The sequence below is a fragment of the Carcharhinus amblyrhynchos genome, chromosome 4 (genome assembly GCF_965287045.1).
Source record: "Carcharhinus amblyrhynchos chromosome 4, sCarAmb.v2.hapA, whole genome shotgun sequence".
Classification (NCBI taxonomy): domain Eukaryota; kingdom Metazoa; phylum Chordata; class Chondrichthyes; order Carcharhiniformes; family Carcharhinidae; genus Carcharhinus; species Carcharhinus amblyrhynchos.
In genome coordinates this window covers 39,466,335-39,483,180 of record NC_137327.1, presented here as the reverse complement: position 1 = coordinate 39,483,180, position 16,846 = coordinate 39,466,335, and the positions used below count along the sequence as shown (strand labels likewise).

Genomic DNA, 16,846 nt, shown 5'->3' with positions numbered 1-16,846 from the left:
ACACTAAGGGGCGATTTTTTTGGCATGGCCAATCCACCTAACCCGTACATCTTTGGACTATGGGAGAAAACCGGAGCACCCAGAGGAAAGCCATGGCGAGAACGTGCAAACTCTGTGCAGCCAGTGACTCAAGCCAGGAATTAAACCTGGGTCCCTGGAGCTGTAAGGCAGCAGTTCTAACCATTGTGCTACTGTGCCGCCTCATAATTAATAATGAAAAAACTTCTAATCTGGAAATAGCATTTGTTAATGGCTATCACCCAAGAGATATCATCCAGGTGTTACAATCTATTAACTTTTTCCAATGGAGGAGCCATGAAACAGTCTGAAATTGGATGTTATAAAGAATAATTAGAAGCAAAGTGATTTCCTTCAGAACGATCTATTACTCGAGTGATGAACAGTATTCCTTGAGCTCTCCCAGACTGGGGAATGCTATAGGCCGGCCCTTAGGGAGGCAAGGATGCCAAACAGGGCCAGGGCCATGGCGACCTGAGAAGAGCCAAAGTAGCAGGAGCCTGAGAGGAACTGAGGCTAGGGGGGGCTCATGACGAGCTGAAAGTGGGTGGTCGGAACCAGGATGCCCTGAGGGTATAGGAAGCGTGTAGGAAGAGTGAGGGTGTGTGAGGGAACAGGGAGAGAGTGCAGCTGAGAGTAGAAGTGACAGTGTGACTGGGGATGAGAGTGTGTGTGGGTGAGAGTGTGTGGCTGACAGCGTGAGTGATATTGGGGTGTGTAAATAATTCTGCCAAGGCCAGTCTTCCATCATCAAAAGCCCTTCAATGATAACACAACAAAGAGCCACATCCACAGCTTACAGCATGCAAGTCAATACCTGGGGACCTACACAATATTGGTATGATTTGAAGCAACAGGTTTTAACCCCACCCGTGCTGCTCACTTCCCATTAGGCTAGCCTCTGCTTCTCAGTGAAGGAACTTCTACTCTACAAACACATGGACAGTTTGATGACTCCCACCACCGCCCCCCCCCCCCCCCCACCCGCATGCCTTTTGTGGCTATCTTAACATGTAGCCCCCCCACCCACAAAATTTGGTCCGTTTTTCCCTCGGTGCCTCTGCAGTGAGAAGATCCTTACTGCTGTTTACCATTCAGTCTGAGGTCTATCCATGGCGAGGCTAGGTCTAGCTTTGTGAGCCAAATGGGGGAACCTTTGTTTCCTGAGAAAGCATAGCAGCGGTATTGGTACGGATTCCTCCTCGGGTTCTGCTTCAGCCAAGATGTCCGCTTCTTTTGGTTCCATCTCAGTGTCTGTGTCATTGGCTTCTGGAGATGGTCCAGGTGTTTTTTTTACAATTTTGTCCTGGATTTTAGCCTGGTAAGACACTGATCACAATAATTTCTTCATAATAATCCCAGGGTCCTTATGTGAGCCAAATCACTTACTTTAAACGCTCTTTCTGCCCTTGCAGAATTGCGATTCTTCTGCTGGTTTTCTTCTTGGGACTGCACCAGGTTTGCGAATAGTAGATACGATTTTGTATGAAGCCATATCCCATTAGACGTTCTGCTGGGATTATTGCTGTTGTCGTGTGAAGCATAGTCCTATAGTCAAACAAAAATCCTGCCAGTGTGGTCTTCATGGATGCTGCTGGTTGTTTTCTCATGCCGTTTTTTAAAGTGTACACCATCTGTTCTGCCAGTCCATTACATGATGGTAGATAGGGTGCTGTTCAGACGTGTCACATAGGAGAGCATGAAGTTCTGGAATTGACTGCCGGTAAAGCGCATGCTATTATCAGAAACAAGGACATTTAATATTCTATGCATGCAGAAACTTTGTCATAATTCCTAATTCATAGTATGAGAGGTCGTGGGGCCCCATTTGGTATACCTGCAACCACTTGGGAGTGTGCATCTGTCATAATTAAAAACATAGAACCCATAAAGGACCCATAAAGCAAAGTCTACATGCATGCACATCCATAGCCTGCCAGGCCACTCCCATGGATGTGGGGAGGCTGACGGTTGGAGTTTTTGATTTTCTTGGCACAGATTGCACTCCTTCACCAAGTCTGTGATGTCTGAGTCGAAGCCAGGCCACCAGACATAGCTCCTAGCCAGCATTTTCATCTTTGATACTCCAGGGTGGTATTATGTAGTTCCGTTAATATCAGACGTCTTCCTGGGTGAGGGACAACTACTTGGGACCCCCAGAGAATGATCCCGTCCTCAGCACTGAGCTCATTTTTTTCAGTCAAATAGAGTTTCATTTCTTCCAAGAGTTCTTCTCGGAATCTACCATGTAGGATTATACGCCTTACTTTAGACAAGATTGGATTCTTTTGTGGCCAGACCTTGCGGACACTGGCAGAATCTCCCAAGAATTTAGGGCCACCATGACTTCTTCTGATGCTGGTAGAGGAGCCAGACTTGTGGGCAACAGGAGGTGACTCAATGCATTCACATTGACTATCCAGATTCCAGGGTGGCACTCTAGAATGTACTCATAAGCCACAAGTAATAAGGCCCAATACTACTTCCGGGCAAAGGCAATAGGGGGAATTATCTTCCTTACAAAGTTCCAATAAGGATTTGTGATCAGTAACTATTATGAAAAATCTGCCAAAGACATATCAATGGAACTTTTTCACACCAAACCCTCTTTCTTGATCTGAGAATACCTCCACTCGGCATCCTTAAGATTCTTGGATGCATATGCATTTCAAATTTGAAACCCAATTGACTATTAGTTTTAAGTCCCCACAGAGATTGACTTACCTTCACTTACCAATCTATCTCACAATATTTTGTTTAGAGGCAGTCTGAATTTGTAATGTTCTGCTAATTTTTGTAACCTGACCAGAAATTCAGTAAAAAGTCTGACAACACCAGGTTTTAGTCCAACCTATTTATTACTAAAACCTGGTGTTGTCAGACTTTTTACTGTGTTTACGCCAGTCCAACGCCGGCATACCCACATCAGAAATTCAGTGACAGGTTGCCCAGAGTATTTTAAAGTTTATTTATTAGTGTTGCAAGTAGGCTTACATTAACACTGCAATGATGTTACTGTGAAAATCCCCCAGTCGCCACATTTCAACGTCTGTTTGGGTACACTGAGGGAGAATTTGGCATGGCCACTGAACCTAACCAGCACATCTTTTGGATGGTGGGAGGAACCCGGAGCACCCAGAGGAAACCCACAAAGACACCGAAGGTGCAAACATCACACAGACAGTGGCCCAAGCTGAGAATCGAATCCAGGTCTCTGGTGCTGTGAGGCAACGGTGCTAACCACTGGGCCACCATGCTACCCTCATTCACTCAAAAGGGAGTTAGTATTTGACAAAGAACATAGGGAGATGAATTATGATCCCCCATGCCCTTCATGGTCATTAGTAATTGTGTGAAGGTGTGTGTGGGTGACAGCATGAGTGACGTTGTGGATGAGAGTGAGCATGACACTAAGAGTGAGATGGTGAGTGTGAGAGGATGTGAGTATGTGAGTGAGAATGGGCTGTAAGTGAGTATGAGGGTGGGGTGAGCGTGTGAGATTGAGGGGGTGGGTATCAGTGTGGATAGCTGTGGGTGAGGAGGGTGAGGGTGTGGGTAGCTGTGGGTGCGGGTAGGTATGGGTGAGGGAGTGCTCATATTAAAAATGATGAAATGAGGTAAGGCTTGGAAGTATTTGTTGAATATAGAACATTTTATTATAATAAATGTAAGGCATAGCAACATCTTTTAAGTTTGTTTTTGTGTGTCTGTACCTATTGTGCAAAATAATTATTTTTTGTGGTTTAACTTTTCAATATAATGTTTCTCGGGGTTCCTTTCAGTACTCTTGGAAGATCAAAAGGGTTTTGTGGCTGGAAAAGTTTAGGGAGAGTACAATATTTTGTTTCTAAATTATATAACAATTTTATTGTTTCATTGTTAATTTTTCTGCTCTCAGGAGCAAGATAAAGTGATAGTCGTATGTTCTTGTGTGTATAATTACTATGATTGTGTTTTAATGTATGCTTCATGTATGTTGACTATTGTGGCTTTTACCTTTATGTAGTCAATTGTATCATAGGCTGCAATGAAAGCTGCTGTCTACTACAGCTATTAACTTCTGAGACATTTTTTGGGCAGGTATGCAAAACCTAAAAGTGGTTTGTAAATCTGTTGTGATTTACTGAAGTACTTAACTATCATCCATGTTTTTGCATGTTCTTTAAATATAATCATAAAGTAACAGTCATTTACTTTAGTCATAATTTTATATGAAGTTATTTAACTGGGTGATTATATTTCTAATCACAATCTTGTATAGCCACCTGTTCTTACTATAAACATCTGAAAGATCATCAGTCTATTGTTTTTCACAGTAAATTTACTTCTTTCTTAGTTGACGATGAGGTTGAGGAATCAATAACAGATAGTGATGACTGTATTGTCCCGGGCCAGCTGTCAACACATAGAAAGCAGGTTTGTCTATTTCTTTTAAGGTTTGAAATTTGATCCTGGAAGCTGTGGAAAGTAATTTTAATGCAAGACAATATAATGATTGAGAAAGATGTACAGTACTGATCATTTGACATCAAATGACTGAGCCTTTTTAAGTCTTTATTGCTTGTCAAGGGAAGCAATGAGTGAAAAAAGAATAAAAATGGATTGACAGAAAATGACAGGTGAAAGGAAAAATAATGACGTCAAAATGCAAGGCAAACAGAATCACAAACTTGATTTAATTGAAAGATGTAAGAGAAGTTGTTTCTTATTTGGAATGGCTGTACACCCATTGTTGCCATCTTCCTTTATTTCAACAATCAGCATCTGCTGATGTAAAAGGAGAATGAAAAGGTAAATGAAGTAAAAGGAGAATTCTACCTTGTGATACGATCACAAAACATATCATACATTTAACTTCGCAGTGACATTTCTGTTCTTAATTAATCTGAGTGGTGTTGAATCAAAAGGTTGGATGAAAAGTAACAATGTTTGATGGCTGTCAGTTGTCAATCATGACAATCAATATTACAAAATCATTGGGGAGGCGATTCTCTCAGCCCGCTGCACGGCTTTTGTGCCTCCACGAGTCTCCAGCAGCTGGATTTCTGGAGCTATCAGCTCCATGCCAGAAATCGGCATGGAGTTGCATAACATATGCAGATTCTAATTTAAATATGTTTTAAATAGCATTAGTGGGCCTGAGACTGAAGTCTCTGGGCCTGCTAGCCTCTCCTCCCCCTCCAGGAGTGCTTCACTCCAGCAGGGTTTAGTATAGCTCTCCACTCTCAGTGCCAACCTGGTCCCCTGGCACTGCTGAGGAGGAATCACAGCACTGCCCACCAGGCAGCAGGCAGTGCTAAGGGGTGGGACCTGATGGAGCAGGCTTCTGGGGGTGAGATCAGGTGAGGATGGGGGAGAGGGGAGATCCTGCTACACACTCTGCATTTGGGTGAACGACAGCGAGAGGGAGGCCAACTATCAGTGCAGGCCATCTGAGTGGGGTGGGAGTCAGCCTGTTGGGGTTCAGGGCTGCAGGGGAGCGGTCAGGATTGTGGGGAGGGAGGCTAAGCACTGCGGGGGGGGAGGCGGAGACGGGGAGATTGGGGCTGAGGGGAGCGGGAGTGGTGTGAAGATCGAGACTGACATGTTCAGGGGGTCAGCATTTGGGCCATGGTGGGATTGGAGGGGCAGCATTGCAGGGCTGCGAGGCTGGCCAACAATTGGGAGGCCAGCAGTGTGGGGCCACTGTGCATGCTTGATCTTGGCACTGATGGATTGGCGCATGTGCAGTGGCCTGCTCAGCGCTATGTTGGCAGCCCCTCCAGCGGGAATAGGCCCCACCTACTCAATTTCAGCATGATTCATGCTGAGGCACTCTGCAGTGCACAGAGTGTGGGAGATTCATTTTGAAACTCCCACTGAAAAAACAATGGGAGGTTTTACACATATTCAGGTTTTACACATATTCGACACTAAGACTCAAAATGGTGAAATCGTCCCCTGGGTGCTGAATCTGGGTGCAATTCAGATCCAACTTGTAAACCCGTACGCACTTAGCCTGAAAAAAAGTCATGAGTCTGAATTGCGCTGTGGGCAGGGCTTATCGTGCCTGAAATGCTGCTGCTCCAATTGGAGCCTTCAACTGCACGTGCGCAGTAAAAAAAAATTGAATAACGTCCCCCGTCACATCACTCCCAGTCACAAAAAGCGGATGAAGTGGCCCGGGAGCAATGGCCCCCACAGGTATCGCCCCGACTCCAAAACATAACTGTCCCCCTTATCCACCCACCCCCCCACTACCCAGACCGATTGTGACCCCCTGCCCCCCACCCCCACTGATTACCTGCAGAGTGGCAGTGGAACCCCTCTCCCCCTGCCACCCCACCAACCAGAGAACCATCTAGACTCCCTCCTCTTCCCCCCCCTCCACCAGAGAACAATCTGACCCTCCTTCTCCCCCCCCCCCCCCCCCCCCCCGGAGAATAATCTGGCCTCCTCCTCCTCCCCACACCCCCCCACCAGAGAGTGATCTGGCCTCCTCCTCCTCTCCCCCACCATAGAATGATCAGGTCTCTCTGCCCCCCAACCAGAGATACATCTGACCTGTCTCCTCCTCCCTCCCCTCCCACCAGGGAATGACCTGATCTACCTACTCTCCCCCACCTACCCACCACCACCACCATCACCACCACTGATCTGAATTAGCCAGCCATTGGAATCTCTGAATTTATCTCTTCAGAAGCTGGAGCGCCCAAAACAGACCTTTGCTGAGCATGTCTGTTTCACGCCAAATCTGGATGGGTGAACACAATGGTAAAGGGAGAAATGCCAGTAGGTTTTGGCATCCAGCACGTTAATCAATTTAAATGCATGCAAATGCATTTAAATTGACATTGTGCCTGTTTCAGTTCAGATCGTGGCCATTTTCAGGCCTTGGTAAAATGGGCATCTGCGTGGACGCAGCCGTGGATCATGCTAATCGTCTCATGCCTGACTTTACCAAAAATGGGCTTGACGCAATGATAAAATCAGGCCCTTAGAATTTGTTTTGGGAGAAACACACCCCCCCCCCCCCCCCGCCCCCCTGGATTTTTCTTTAGTTCAAATTCCATTGTTACTTGTGTGAAATAGGTTTGCTGCTATAAATATGTGCAGACTTATTTTTGAAAAGTAAAAATGTTCATGGTTATATTTTGAAAAGAAATTAGAAACTTTTTTATTTTGTGGTGAGCACTTCCTACTAAATTTTGTTAGATCAAATGTTGAGTTGATTATGGGTATGGTTCTCTCAGCATTCTTGCATTTGACAGTTAATAATGGTCTGTACTAGCTAAAAGGAAATTTTTACCGCGGGAAGTGCTGCATTTCATAGCTGAATTGGAAAAAGTATCATTGAAAAGGTCCTGCAAAAAATGACCTCTGATGCTGTCTGTATACATAAATGGCTTATTGAGCTATCAGTTACAGTATGTATTTCTACCTAAGCTTGTTGTCTTTATTGAAAACAGCTGATTGATTCATTTATCAAGGCTAAGTGCAGAAGGTCATTTGAACCATTTCTTTTCAATGATGTTCGAACCACTTGCATATCCTGCATTTCTAGCATTAGGTAATATAACTAGCCACTTTAGTCAATAACCATTCCTGATTGGCTTTCAATCCCCATCCAGTCCTTAAGTAAAGTACGTCTAACATCTCATTATGTGACCATCTACATTAAGCAATTGCCCATGGGTGATTGGCTGTCACTCGACTTCTCTGTCTCCAGAGGGGTATAAAAATGTCACCACCAATTTCAAATAGTGGCACAGATGCCTTTTTAACAAGAAGAATCCATAGGATATTTAATTACATGTTCAGCGCACTAAAATATCTAAATTTATGACATTTTAAAGTGAGGAATTACTGACTTCATAGCAAAGTAAAAGCCTATGATATGTTACTATGCCTGTATTGTTTCGAAAAGGAATTGGACATGTGCTTACAATTGTAACTTCTTAATCTATCCATTAGAAAATTAAATAGGAAAAGTAACCCTTATTTGTTTTGAATTTTAAATTCACTCTGCAAATGTAATTTATATAGAGCTGAAATGTAATTTATATAGAACTAAAAATGTATTTTTATAATAAAAACAAACTACTTTTAGTCAAGTGAAGAGGGTGGGAGACTGAAAGTTAAAATTCTGTCAGATAGGAAGTGTAATTATAGGATTAAAAACCATGTTCTCCTGTTGACTGCAAGATAATGAAAAATATAAATTTTCAGGAATGCTTAAGGTGTAGAACCCAGCAGATCTTCTAATTACACAGTAACTCAGCAGATCTGCAATTACATGGCAATTTGCAATGCATACTGAATTGTATTTTAAATGCAAGTATGTTTTCATGTTAAGTGTTGTAATTAAAGCGGCTTGCCAATTACAGTATTATACCACCAGCATATCTCACACTTCAGAGCTATTTCTTAGATGTTTTGATCAAAAAATAAATCCAACAGGTTTTCTAGACCATACTTCACCATAGATCCTGTCTTTTTTTGCTGCCTGTGATGTATAATTAAACACAGATTACTTCATTTCATTTACAACATTTATGAGCTGCACTTTGTCAGAATGAAATGCTTGTCCCCTCCTTTCCTCACCAAAGTGGCGTAATTAGTGTTAGCATCTTCCTTAACAGTCTACATAAAGTTTAGTGCTTGTATTAAATCAAGTCATTAACATAATGTGCTGTACAATTTGCCCCTATCTCTTTTCGTTTCCACTACATCAAAGCTCTTTGGAGCAGCAGTGTAATTGGGCCGTGCCAGCTTGTCAAGTTCAGTCAAGCTGATGGCTGCTTCTCCTCTGAAAAGCTTCCAGGCATGATAATTAATGGAGAAGAAAGTCAAGAAAATGTAAAAATTTGGACTGTTATCTATGAATATTTAATGCATTTGAATAATTAGAAGTTAAGATTATCAATTTGATGTATAATACATTGATTAAAAGCTGTGTGCAGGGCCCAGAAATAGATATAAAAACAGACATTTGAATTCTGTTGGCAGTACTTAAAAGCAGTCTACACTTATGCCTGATCACCATATTCTCAAATTGAAGTAACAAACAATGTATTAATGATTTTGTAATCATTTGGTGAAAAAAGACATTTATTGGAAACATCATCGGATTCCAAAAATCATAAAATATGCATTTCTTTGAGAAAGCTAACAAATTTTCTTCCTAATTCAACATTGTGTTGAACATTTTTGCTTTTATTGAATCACAATAATTAGAACGATAATCCAACACATCTTTCCATTGTGAAGCTTTTGCCAATTCTAAAGCTGGTTAAAAAAACTCCTGTAACCTGTAAATTTACTTCTGTTCTGTCTTCAAAGAGTAAACCTGAATATTAACTCTGGATTATGACAGAGCTGTTGTTTTCAAAGGTGTAAATCTTACATGATTTACAGACTGGTGGGTGTTTTTATTTACTGATTGCCTCGTGATAGTCTTATCAAAGATAGAAATTTGTTGTATTTGGTACAGAGATTCTGAATGGGCTATCAGAAATTCTGCTTTGAAATCTTGGTACTCATGAAGGACTATTGAAGCACAGAAAGTCACCCCAGCCTTTTGGCTAAGATGTAGTGTTAGATCAAGCCCAGGAAGAAGCTTGAACCTTGTTTTCACTGAGCCCAAGGTGGGATGCAAAGTCTTATCAGTTTGGATCTTGTTTGTCCCACATGTGGAGTCTATGATTGAATTTGATTTGAATTGGCTTTTTTGATTAGAAAATAAAATATTGAAAGATACCAAAAAAAATTGTCATTTCTTGATCCAACCTGCAGCTTCTTACAAGAAATGGAAGTATATCACTCAGGCTGGACTCACTCTGTAACCTCCAAAACAATCTTAACTGACTTTAAATTCCCACCTGAATATGATTACTCATTTAGATCCCAATCATTTCTAAATCAAGGAGCTGCCTCATAAATTGATGCAAATTGGATTACAGACACCAAAAAGTCAATTGTTGACCTTTTGTAAATTAAGTGCTGCATAGGCCATGTAAAAGAAAGAAAGACACTACAGCAGCTGTTGTTCTGTCCAGGATACTGAGCCATGGCTCTGTTTAAGTTATGAAAACAGTCCATCAAAGTGGGATCAGTTCTTTTTATTTTGTACCAATATGTGAATACAAGTTGTGCTGAAACAACAGATGTGATTAGATTCACTGCAATATAGTTCACTGTCTCACTATGTTGCAGAACAAAATAGCCTGAAAATTCGAAACAAACTTTTTCTCATTTGTTACTTCAGCATAAAATTTGAAAGGATACAAATGTGAAAGACACAAATATCTGGCCCAGATTGTAAGAGGATTCTATTTTACTTTAAAGGGCAGTGTGAATCAACTCCCACAAAAGTAAAATGCCCAAACTCCTTAAAGGAAGTGATTGATGACACTGAACCCAAGGTATTTGTGCCAAACCTAAACTCCTGGAACTATTTTTAAAAATATATTTTGAGTACAGTTTCTCACATTTTTGCTAACTGGTGTCAAAAGCATTTATTCATTTATTTTCCTTGATTTTTCTGGGGCAATGGGCAGTGAGGCTTACAAAACTCTTAATAGAATCCAATTTTGATTCCTTATGAACTGAGCTTGTACGCTACTGGAAGGGAAGTATTCCAGCTTCTTTTTCTTCATCTAGTATTCTTTATCGCTGAGCAACTTAGCTGAGTCCAGCAACATTCCCTGAAGGAAAGTCAAAATAAGCATATTAGTTGAGCTCCAAATCAAACTTGTCTCTTTGATGTTGTGGTATTGTCGGCACCTTGAAGACACAGTTTGCACTCAAAAGTGCAGAGATTTGCACTACTATTTATGGATGCAGTTTCGTGCTTGCATTCAAGGGAAAACTGGCTGGTTCTTCCGGCATAATGACAGCTTTGTTCTGTATTATATATGATAGTCAGCTCCCTTCGGTCTTTCAAGTGTCAGGCATCAAACTAATAAAAGCCCTGCCTCCCAAGTTTTGAGAATGTGGGATACCAATAGGCAAAAAATATCACCTCATAAAAATGACAGCTGGAGCCAGGGCATTATGCCAAGAGTGAAAATGAGGAATCTAGGGAGGCCCTCAAGATACCAAAGGAAAAGGAGGGTAACTAAAATCAGAAAATGTTTCAATTATTCCCAGCAATTTAAAATGACACCTATGTGCGAAAAGAAATCTACTTTAGTGGGGAACTTCTGGCAGGTAAAAAGAGGAGGCCATGGAAGGGAGTATTGGGATTTCTAAGGATCTTTGAAATGAAATGACTTTTTAAATAAATAAACCATCTGAATGCACACAGGTCTGATAGAGTAAAATTGCTGCTTCTTATATGTTCAAAATTAGTTGATTTTAGGACACTAAAAAAATCAATGGACTGGGACGGAGCAGGAAACTGTGGTTGAGGTAGAAAATCAGCCACTATCTTATTGAAAGGTGGAGCAGGCTCAAGGCATCGTAAAGTCTATATTTGTTCCTAGTCCTTATATATTATATACACATGTTCTTTTTCACATGGGACCAATAATCAAATTGAATTAAAAAACTGTTATAGTGATTTATTTAAGTAAACTGATAAATATCTGGATGTTTTTCTAGAAAGTTTCTAGTTTATGCTGCAATTGAAATGCCATTCCCCTGTGCCTTAACCTGGCCGAGTACGTAACTAGTGTACACACAACCCCACTCTTGTTTCTTCCATGTGCTATTAAGTTGTTCTCCAGGTTACACAGAGATGGGGTTAGTCTTTATGATAATTGGTGGGTAAATCAGATTTAGGTCAGCAGTCAAACACTGATCTACCATTGTGTTTCGTGTTGTAGTTTTACTGTTTAGTTTGCTTGTCCAATCAATACATATGCTATTCCTCTAAGTATATTGTATACATGATGGGCAAGATTTACTGGCTCGCCATGCCGCTTGACTGGCATGGCAAGCCAGGAAGATAAGGTGAGAGGCAAAAAATCAGGGGGTCAGGAGTGGAGAGGTGATTTTCAGAGGAGGCTGTTTAGGAGGCTCCCCACTGGGGGCCATGGCCTCCATGCGCCTTCCATTTTCCATGTAATCAGCTCTGTGTGAAATTAGAGGGGCCAGTTGTGGGGCGGAGCCTGTAGGGGAAGCAATCGGTGGGAGTGGGGAGCTCCTGCTGCCACTCTGCGTAAGGATTGCAGGCAGAGGGAGAGAAAAGGATGATCGGGACTGCCGAGGGATGGAGGGGTTGGTTGGGACTGTGAGGGGGGGGTGGTAGGGGGAAGAGTGGAGGATATTGGGGCTCGCTTGGAGAGGTCCAAGAGTCCAGTGATCGGAGGGTGGGGGGGAGGGGGGGTGGTTGGGGGGGATAGCGATGCGGGATCATGGGGCTGGCATGCACCAATCTCTGCTCTGACAGATCAGCACATGCACTGTGGCTGCTCAGCACTATGCTACTGCCCTCTTGGGGAGGCATAGGCTCCGCCCATTGATTTTCAGTGTGAATCTTGCTAGGGCACTCTGCAATGCTCAGAGTGTGGGAAATTCATTCGGAAAATCACGCCAGAAAAATTGGCAGGAGTTATTCCAGTTTTCATGCAATTTTGGCACAGAAGTTTTTGGGAGAATCTCCCCCTGGGTTTGCGCTCAACTTCTCACCTCTCACAATCTTTCCGGCCCCTTTTGCCCAATGAGGGCACAAGGCTGATTTAGATATTAATAATAATGAGTCCTGGATGCAATTGTCCTGGCTCATTTACCTTAGTCCTCATGCTGGTTGAGGTCCTCACCGGCAAGGATTACAGATGGTCCCTGCGACCAGAGGCCATTAAAGCCCTGTCTGGGGCCAGGGCTGGGCAGTACCCTTGGGGTAGTTCCAGCCTGGCACCCTGGCAGTGCAAAGGGGATGGGGTCTGATGGGTAGGGCTTGATGGCGAGGCAGTGTGGTAAGTCCGTAGTGGTGGGGGGAAGGGTCTGCGCGGGGGCGGGGGGGGGTGCTGATCATGGGGTTGGTGACTGGGGAGAACCACAGATCTCTGAGTATATTGTCTACATTTTTTTTTATTCATTCATGGGGCATGGGCATCGCTGCTGGCCAGCATTTATTGCCCATCCCTAGTTGCCCTTTTTCGGAGGGCTGTTGAGAGTCAATCATATTATTGTGGCTCTGGAATCTCATGTAGGCCAGACCAGGTAAGGACAGCAGGTTTCCTTCCCTGAAGATCATTAGTGAACAGTTACATTGTATACTGGGAGACGGGGGCACCTGCACAATGGCACCCCAGAGCGCAGTAGACAGCTTCTCAGGTGAGCTGAAACTCCACCCTCCCCACCGCCACCATCCACACACACACACACACACACACACACACACACACACACACACACACACACACACACCCCCCCCCCCCCCTGCCCACACACAAAGGTGAGAATCACATTTTGGCATCTGTATTGCACAGAGTGCCATAAATTCCCATTAGTTAATTGCTGAAAAAACTGGCAAGAAAATCTACCACTTTCTCGCCCGTTCACACTCTTTTTTTTGAGAAAATTCCATCCAGTGTATGAGGGGAAAAACCCAATTTGCACCAAGCATTAATTGATTTTGTATCTTTCCGGCTGTTTTTTACTGGTGAGAACAGCTTTTCACCCAGAAAGGATGCCAAGCATATTTGCATAGGACTGACTGAATTTAAGTATTATTAATAAGACCGGGACAGCTGCTTCGGCATCCTCCTGCCGATGCTTCCCCTCTCATTGGCAAGACTTCATGCTGGTGAGAATCACTATTGGTCTGTAGTAGCAGGAACCAGGCACCATGGCCATACCGGGGTATCGGAGACCATTGAAGTCTCTGGATGGTCAGGAGCATGGCATTGCACAATGATGTGAGGGCTTATGCAAGGGTGATCTCCACAAAGGGAGGGCGGGTGATTGGCGTGGGGGGGGGTGGGTTTCTATGCAAGGGGGTGATCATGTGGGGGGGCCAAGCAAGGAGGGGTTTGGGCAGAATGGGGTGAGTTGTGGAGGTAATTGTGATGGGGATGGGGGGCACATCAGGGGATCCACCAGGTCCTGATGCCCCGATACCAGGGACCCGTATTGGTATGGGAAGGTCAACGCCACCGATGATTGGAGGGGTGAGTGGGAGGAGATCTCGATTCCCTAGTAGATCGGGGCACCTGCAACCGGCTTCCCTGGCATACCTAGGCTCCTCCCCACTGGTGCAAAGCTCCCAGCTGTCAGAAAAACTGTCAGAGTGCCAGAAAGTTACAGTACCAATCTCACCCAAAAGACAGTGTGGAACACCTCTGATTATAGATTTCAATGACACTTTGACGGCAAAATCTTCCAATTCTTCACACCAGCGGGATCTTCTGCTCCCGTCAACGGTGTACCCCTGCTGCAAGGTTTCCCAATGGCATAAGGTGGAATTAATAGGAAATTCTGTTGATAGTGGTGGGAGCAGAAAATGCTGCTGCCAGCCAATGGTGCGCACCTCTGCTCCTGAGAAATATGCTGCTGGGAGGATAGAAAATCTCACCTCGAATCTTTTGGGAAAATTCAACCCAGTATACATGGTCTTACTGTGATTTTGTTTTATTGTGTTCAGTGTGGTGCAGAAGTATTTTAATTTTTAACAGAAGGGAACTATGATTGATCCAATATACTCTAAAAAGTCGCTTGACACTACCTATGTAGTGAGTTGCTATCATTTTCTTATTGGCCAACTTCATCAGTGGTAGTCTTGGCAAATGATGCTTGATCAAGCATTTTGAAATACCCTACCCAGAATACATTCTATACCTGTGCTTCCTTCAAGAGCCGCCTCCAAATGATATTCAATGTGGAAAAGTATTGATTCATCAGTTGATGGTGCAGGTAGTCGCTGACCAGCAGAAGGTTTTATTGCCTTTATTTGATGAGTGCATTTTGAGTGGAGAATCAATGCAGAGGACCATCACAAACACCTTTGTCTATCCAGGGTCTATTCTGCCAGTGCAATGGGCCATACATAGCAGTGCAGATGAAAGAGTATGAAAAATTTACTGATAGATATGATTCTGTGAAATAACTATTTGCATTTGGGACAGGTTTCCCAGCTTGTGGGTAAATGCCCATACGTTAGCAAGAAGAATTTTGCAGGGTTGATTGCCTTAGCCTTTTCAGAATGAAATGCTGGGTTGTTACCGCCAGGAGGTGTAATTTTTTTCTTGCTATTGTATTTCATTGGTATTGGGTGCCTTGCTAGCTTCCACAATGGGCATTAAGATCAAGCACATGTATGGAACCGGAATCATATTGACTTCAGGCCAAGAAGGAGAGGCAGACTTCCTATCTTGAGGTAATCAGTGAATCAGTTGTTTTTTTCAGCAGTCTTGGAGCTTTCGCATTTTGCAGAACATGACAGTGGAATAATTGAAGTAGAAAATAACAAACAGGGCAAGATAAAAAAACAAAAGCATAAACACTTAACCAATGATAGGGAAGAAAATACAACACCAGCTCAATAGGCAACAGCCTCAATGTATATGATAGACACAAGAAATGTTATAAGAACACAAGAACATAAGAAATAGGAGCAGGAGTAGGCCATCTAGCCCTTCGAGCCTGCCCCGCCATTCAGTAAGATCATGGCTGATCTGTCGTGGCTCAGTTCCACATTCCCACCCTCTCCCCATAACCCTTAATCCCCTCTCTTATCAAAAACCCATCAACCTGCTTCTTAAAAATATTTAGCGAGGTAGCCTCCGCCACTTCAACGGGCAGAGAATTCCAGCACCCTTTGAGTGAAGAAATTCTTCCTCAACTCCGTTCTAAACCGCCCCCCCTTTATCTTGAGGCTGTGCCCCCTAGTCCTACTGTCCTTTCTGAGCGGGAAGAGTCTCTCCACCTCTATCCTATCCATCCCATTCATCATCTTATACGTCTCAATGAGATCTCCCCTCATTCTTCTAAACTCTAACGAGTACAAGCCTAGTTTATTCAGCCTCTCCTCATAGCTCAACCCCCTCAACTCCGGCATCAGCCTAGTAAACCTCTTCTGCACTCCCTCCAAGGCCAAAATATCCCTGCGTAAGTACGGCGCCCAAAACTGCACACAGTACTCCAGCTGCGGCCTCACCAATGCCCTATACAGCCGCAGCAAGACCTCCCTACTTTTATATTCAATCCCCCTCGTTATGAAGGCCAGCATCCCATTTGCCTTCCTGACCACCTGCTGCACCTGCAAGCTGGGTTTTTGCGACTCATGCACAAGGACCCCAAGGTCCCTCTGCACCGTCGCCTGCTGCAGTTTTTCGCCACGTAAGTAATAATCCTTCCTACCATTATTCCTACCAAAGTGGACCACCTCGCACTTGCCAACATTAAATTCCATTTGCCATTTCCTGGCCCATTCGCCCAGCCTATCTAGATCCTTCTGTAGACTCTCCACACCCTCCACACAATTTGCCGTTCCACCAATCTTGGTGTCATCAGCAAATTTCAACACCATACACTCGGTTCCCTCCTCCAGATCATCTATATAAATAAAGATTAATTTAATGGCAAAGCTCAGCACTTGACCCTCAACATAGCTATTTCAGGATGAAAGGTAATTTATCATAGGAAATTGGATGTGCTGAATGAAATTACATACACAAGCAAACATTGACTTGAACCAAAATAATTTTCTCTGAAATTTTAATTGATATCATATTTATTTAACACCACAGATATAATTCTTCAGAATTTATTACTACTCACTGCTGTTCAGATTTATCAGAGCAGTTTGTGTGATTTGTAGAAGTATCAAATGATGGATATCAGTCTCATTGTGCACTGTATTTACATTAGATGTTCATAAGTATTTTCAGAAACTGGTGATAGA

The 16,846-nt window shown here is 43.3% G+C and overlaps 1 protein-coding gene across 4 annotated transcripts in view; it reads left to right on the top strand.

Annotated features, from left to right (window-relative positions):
- The window catches only part of rpgrip1l (RPGRIP1 like), a 212,816-nt gene that overhangs the window by 139,081 nt on the left and 56,889 nt on the right, over nt 1-16,846 (top strand). For all 4 annotated transcript variants that reach the window (XM_080187007.1, XM_080187008.1, XM_080187006.1 and 1 more), the window contains one exon: nt 4,355-4,434. In XM_080187007.1, the coding sequence (XP_080043133.1) occupies nt 4,355-4,434 (80 nt within the window). The remainder of the gene's footprint in view (nt 1-4,354; nt 4,435-16,846) is intronic.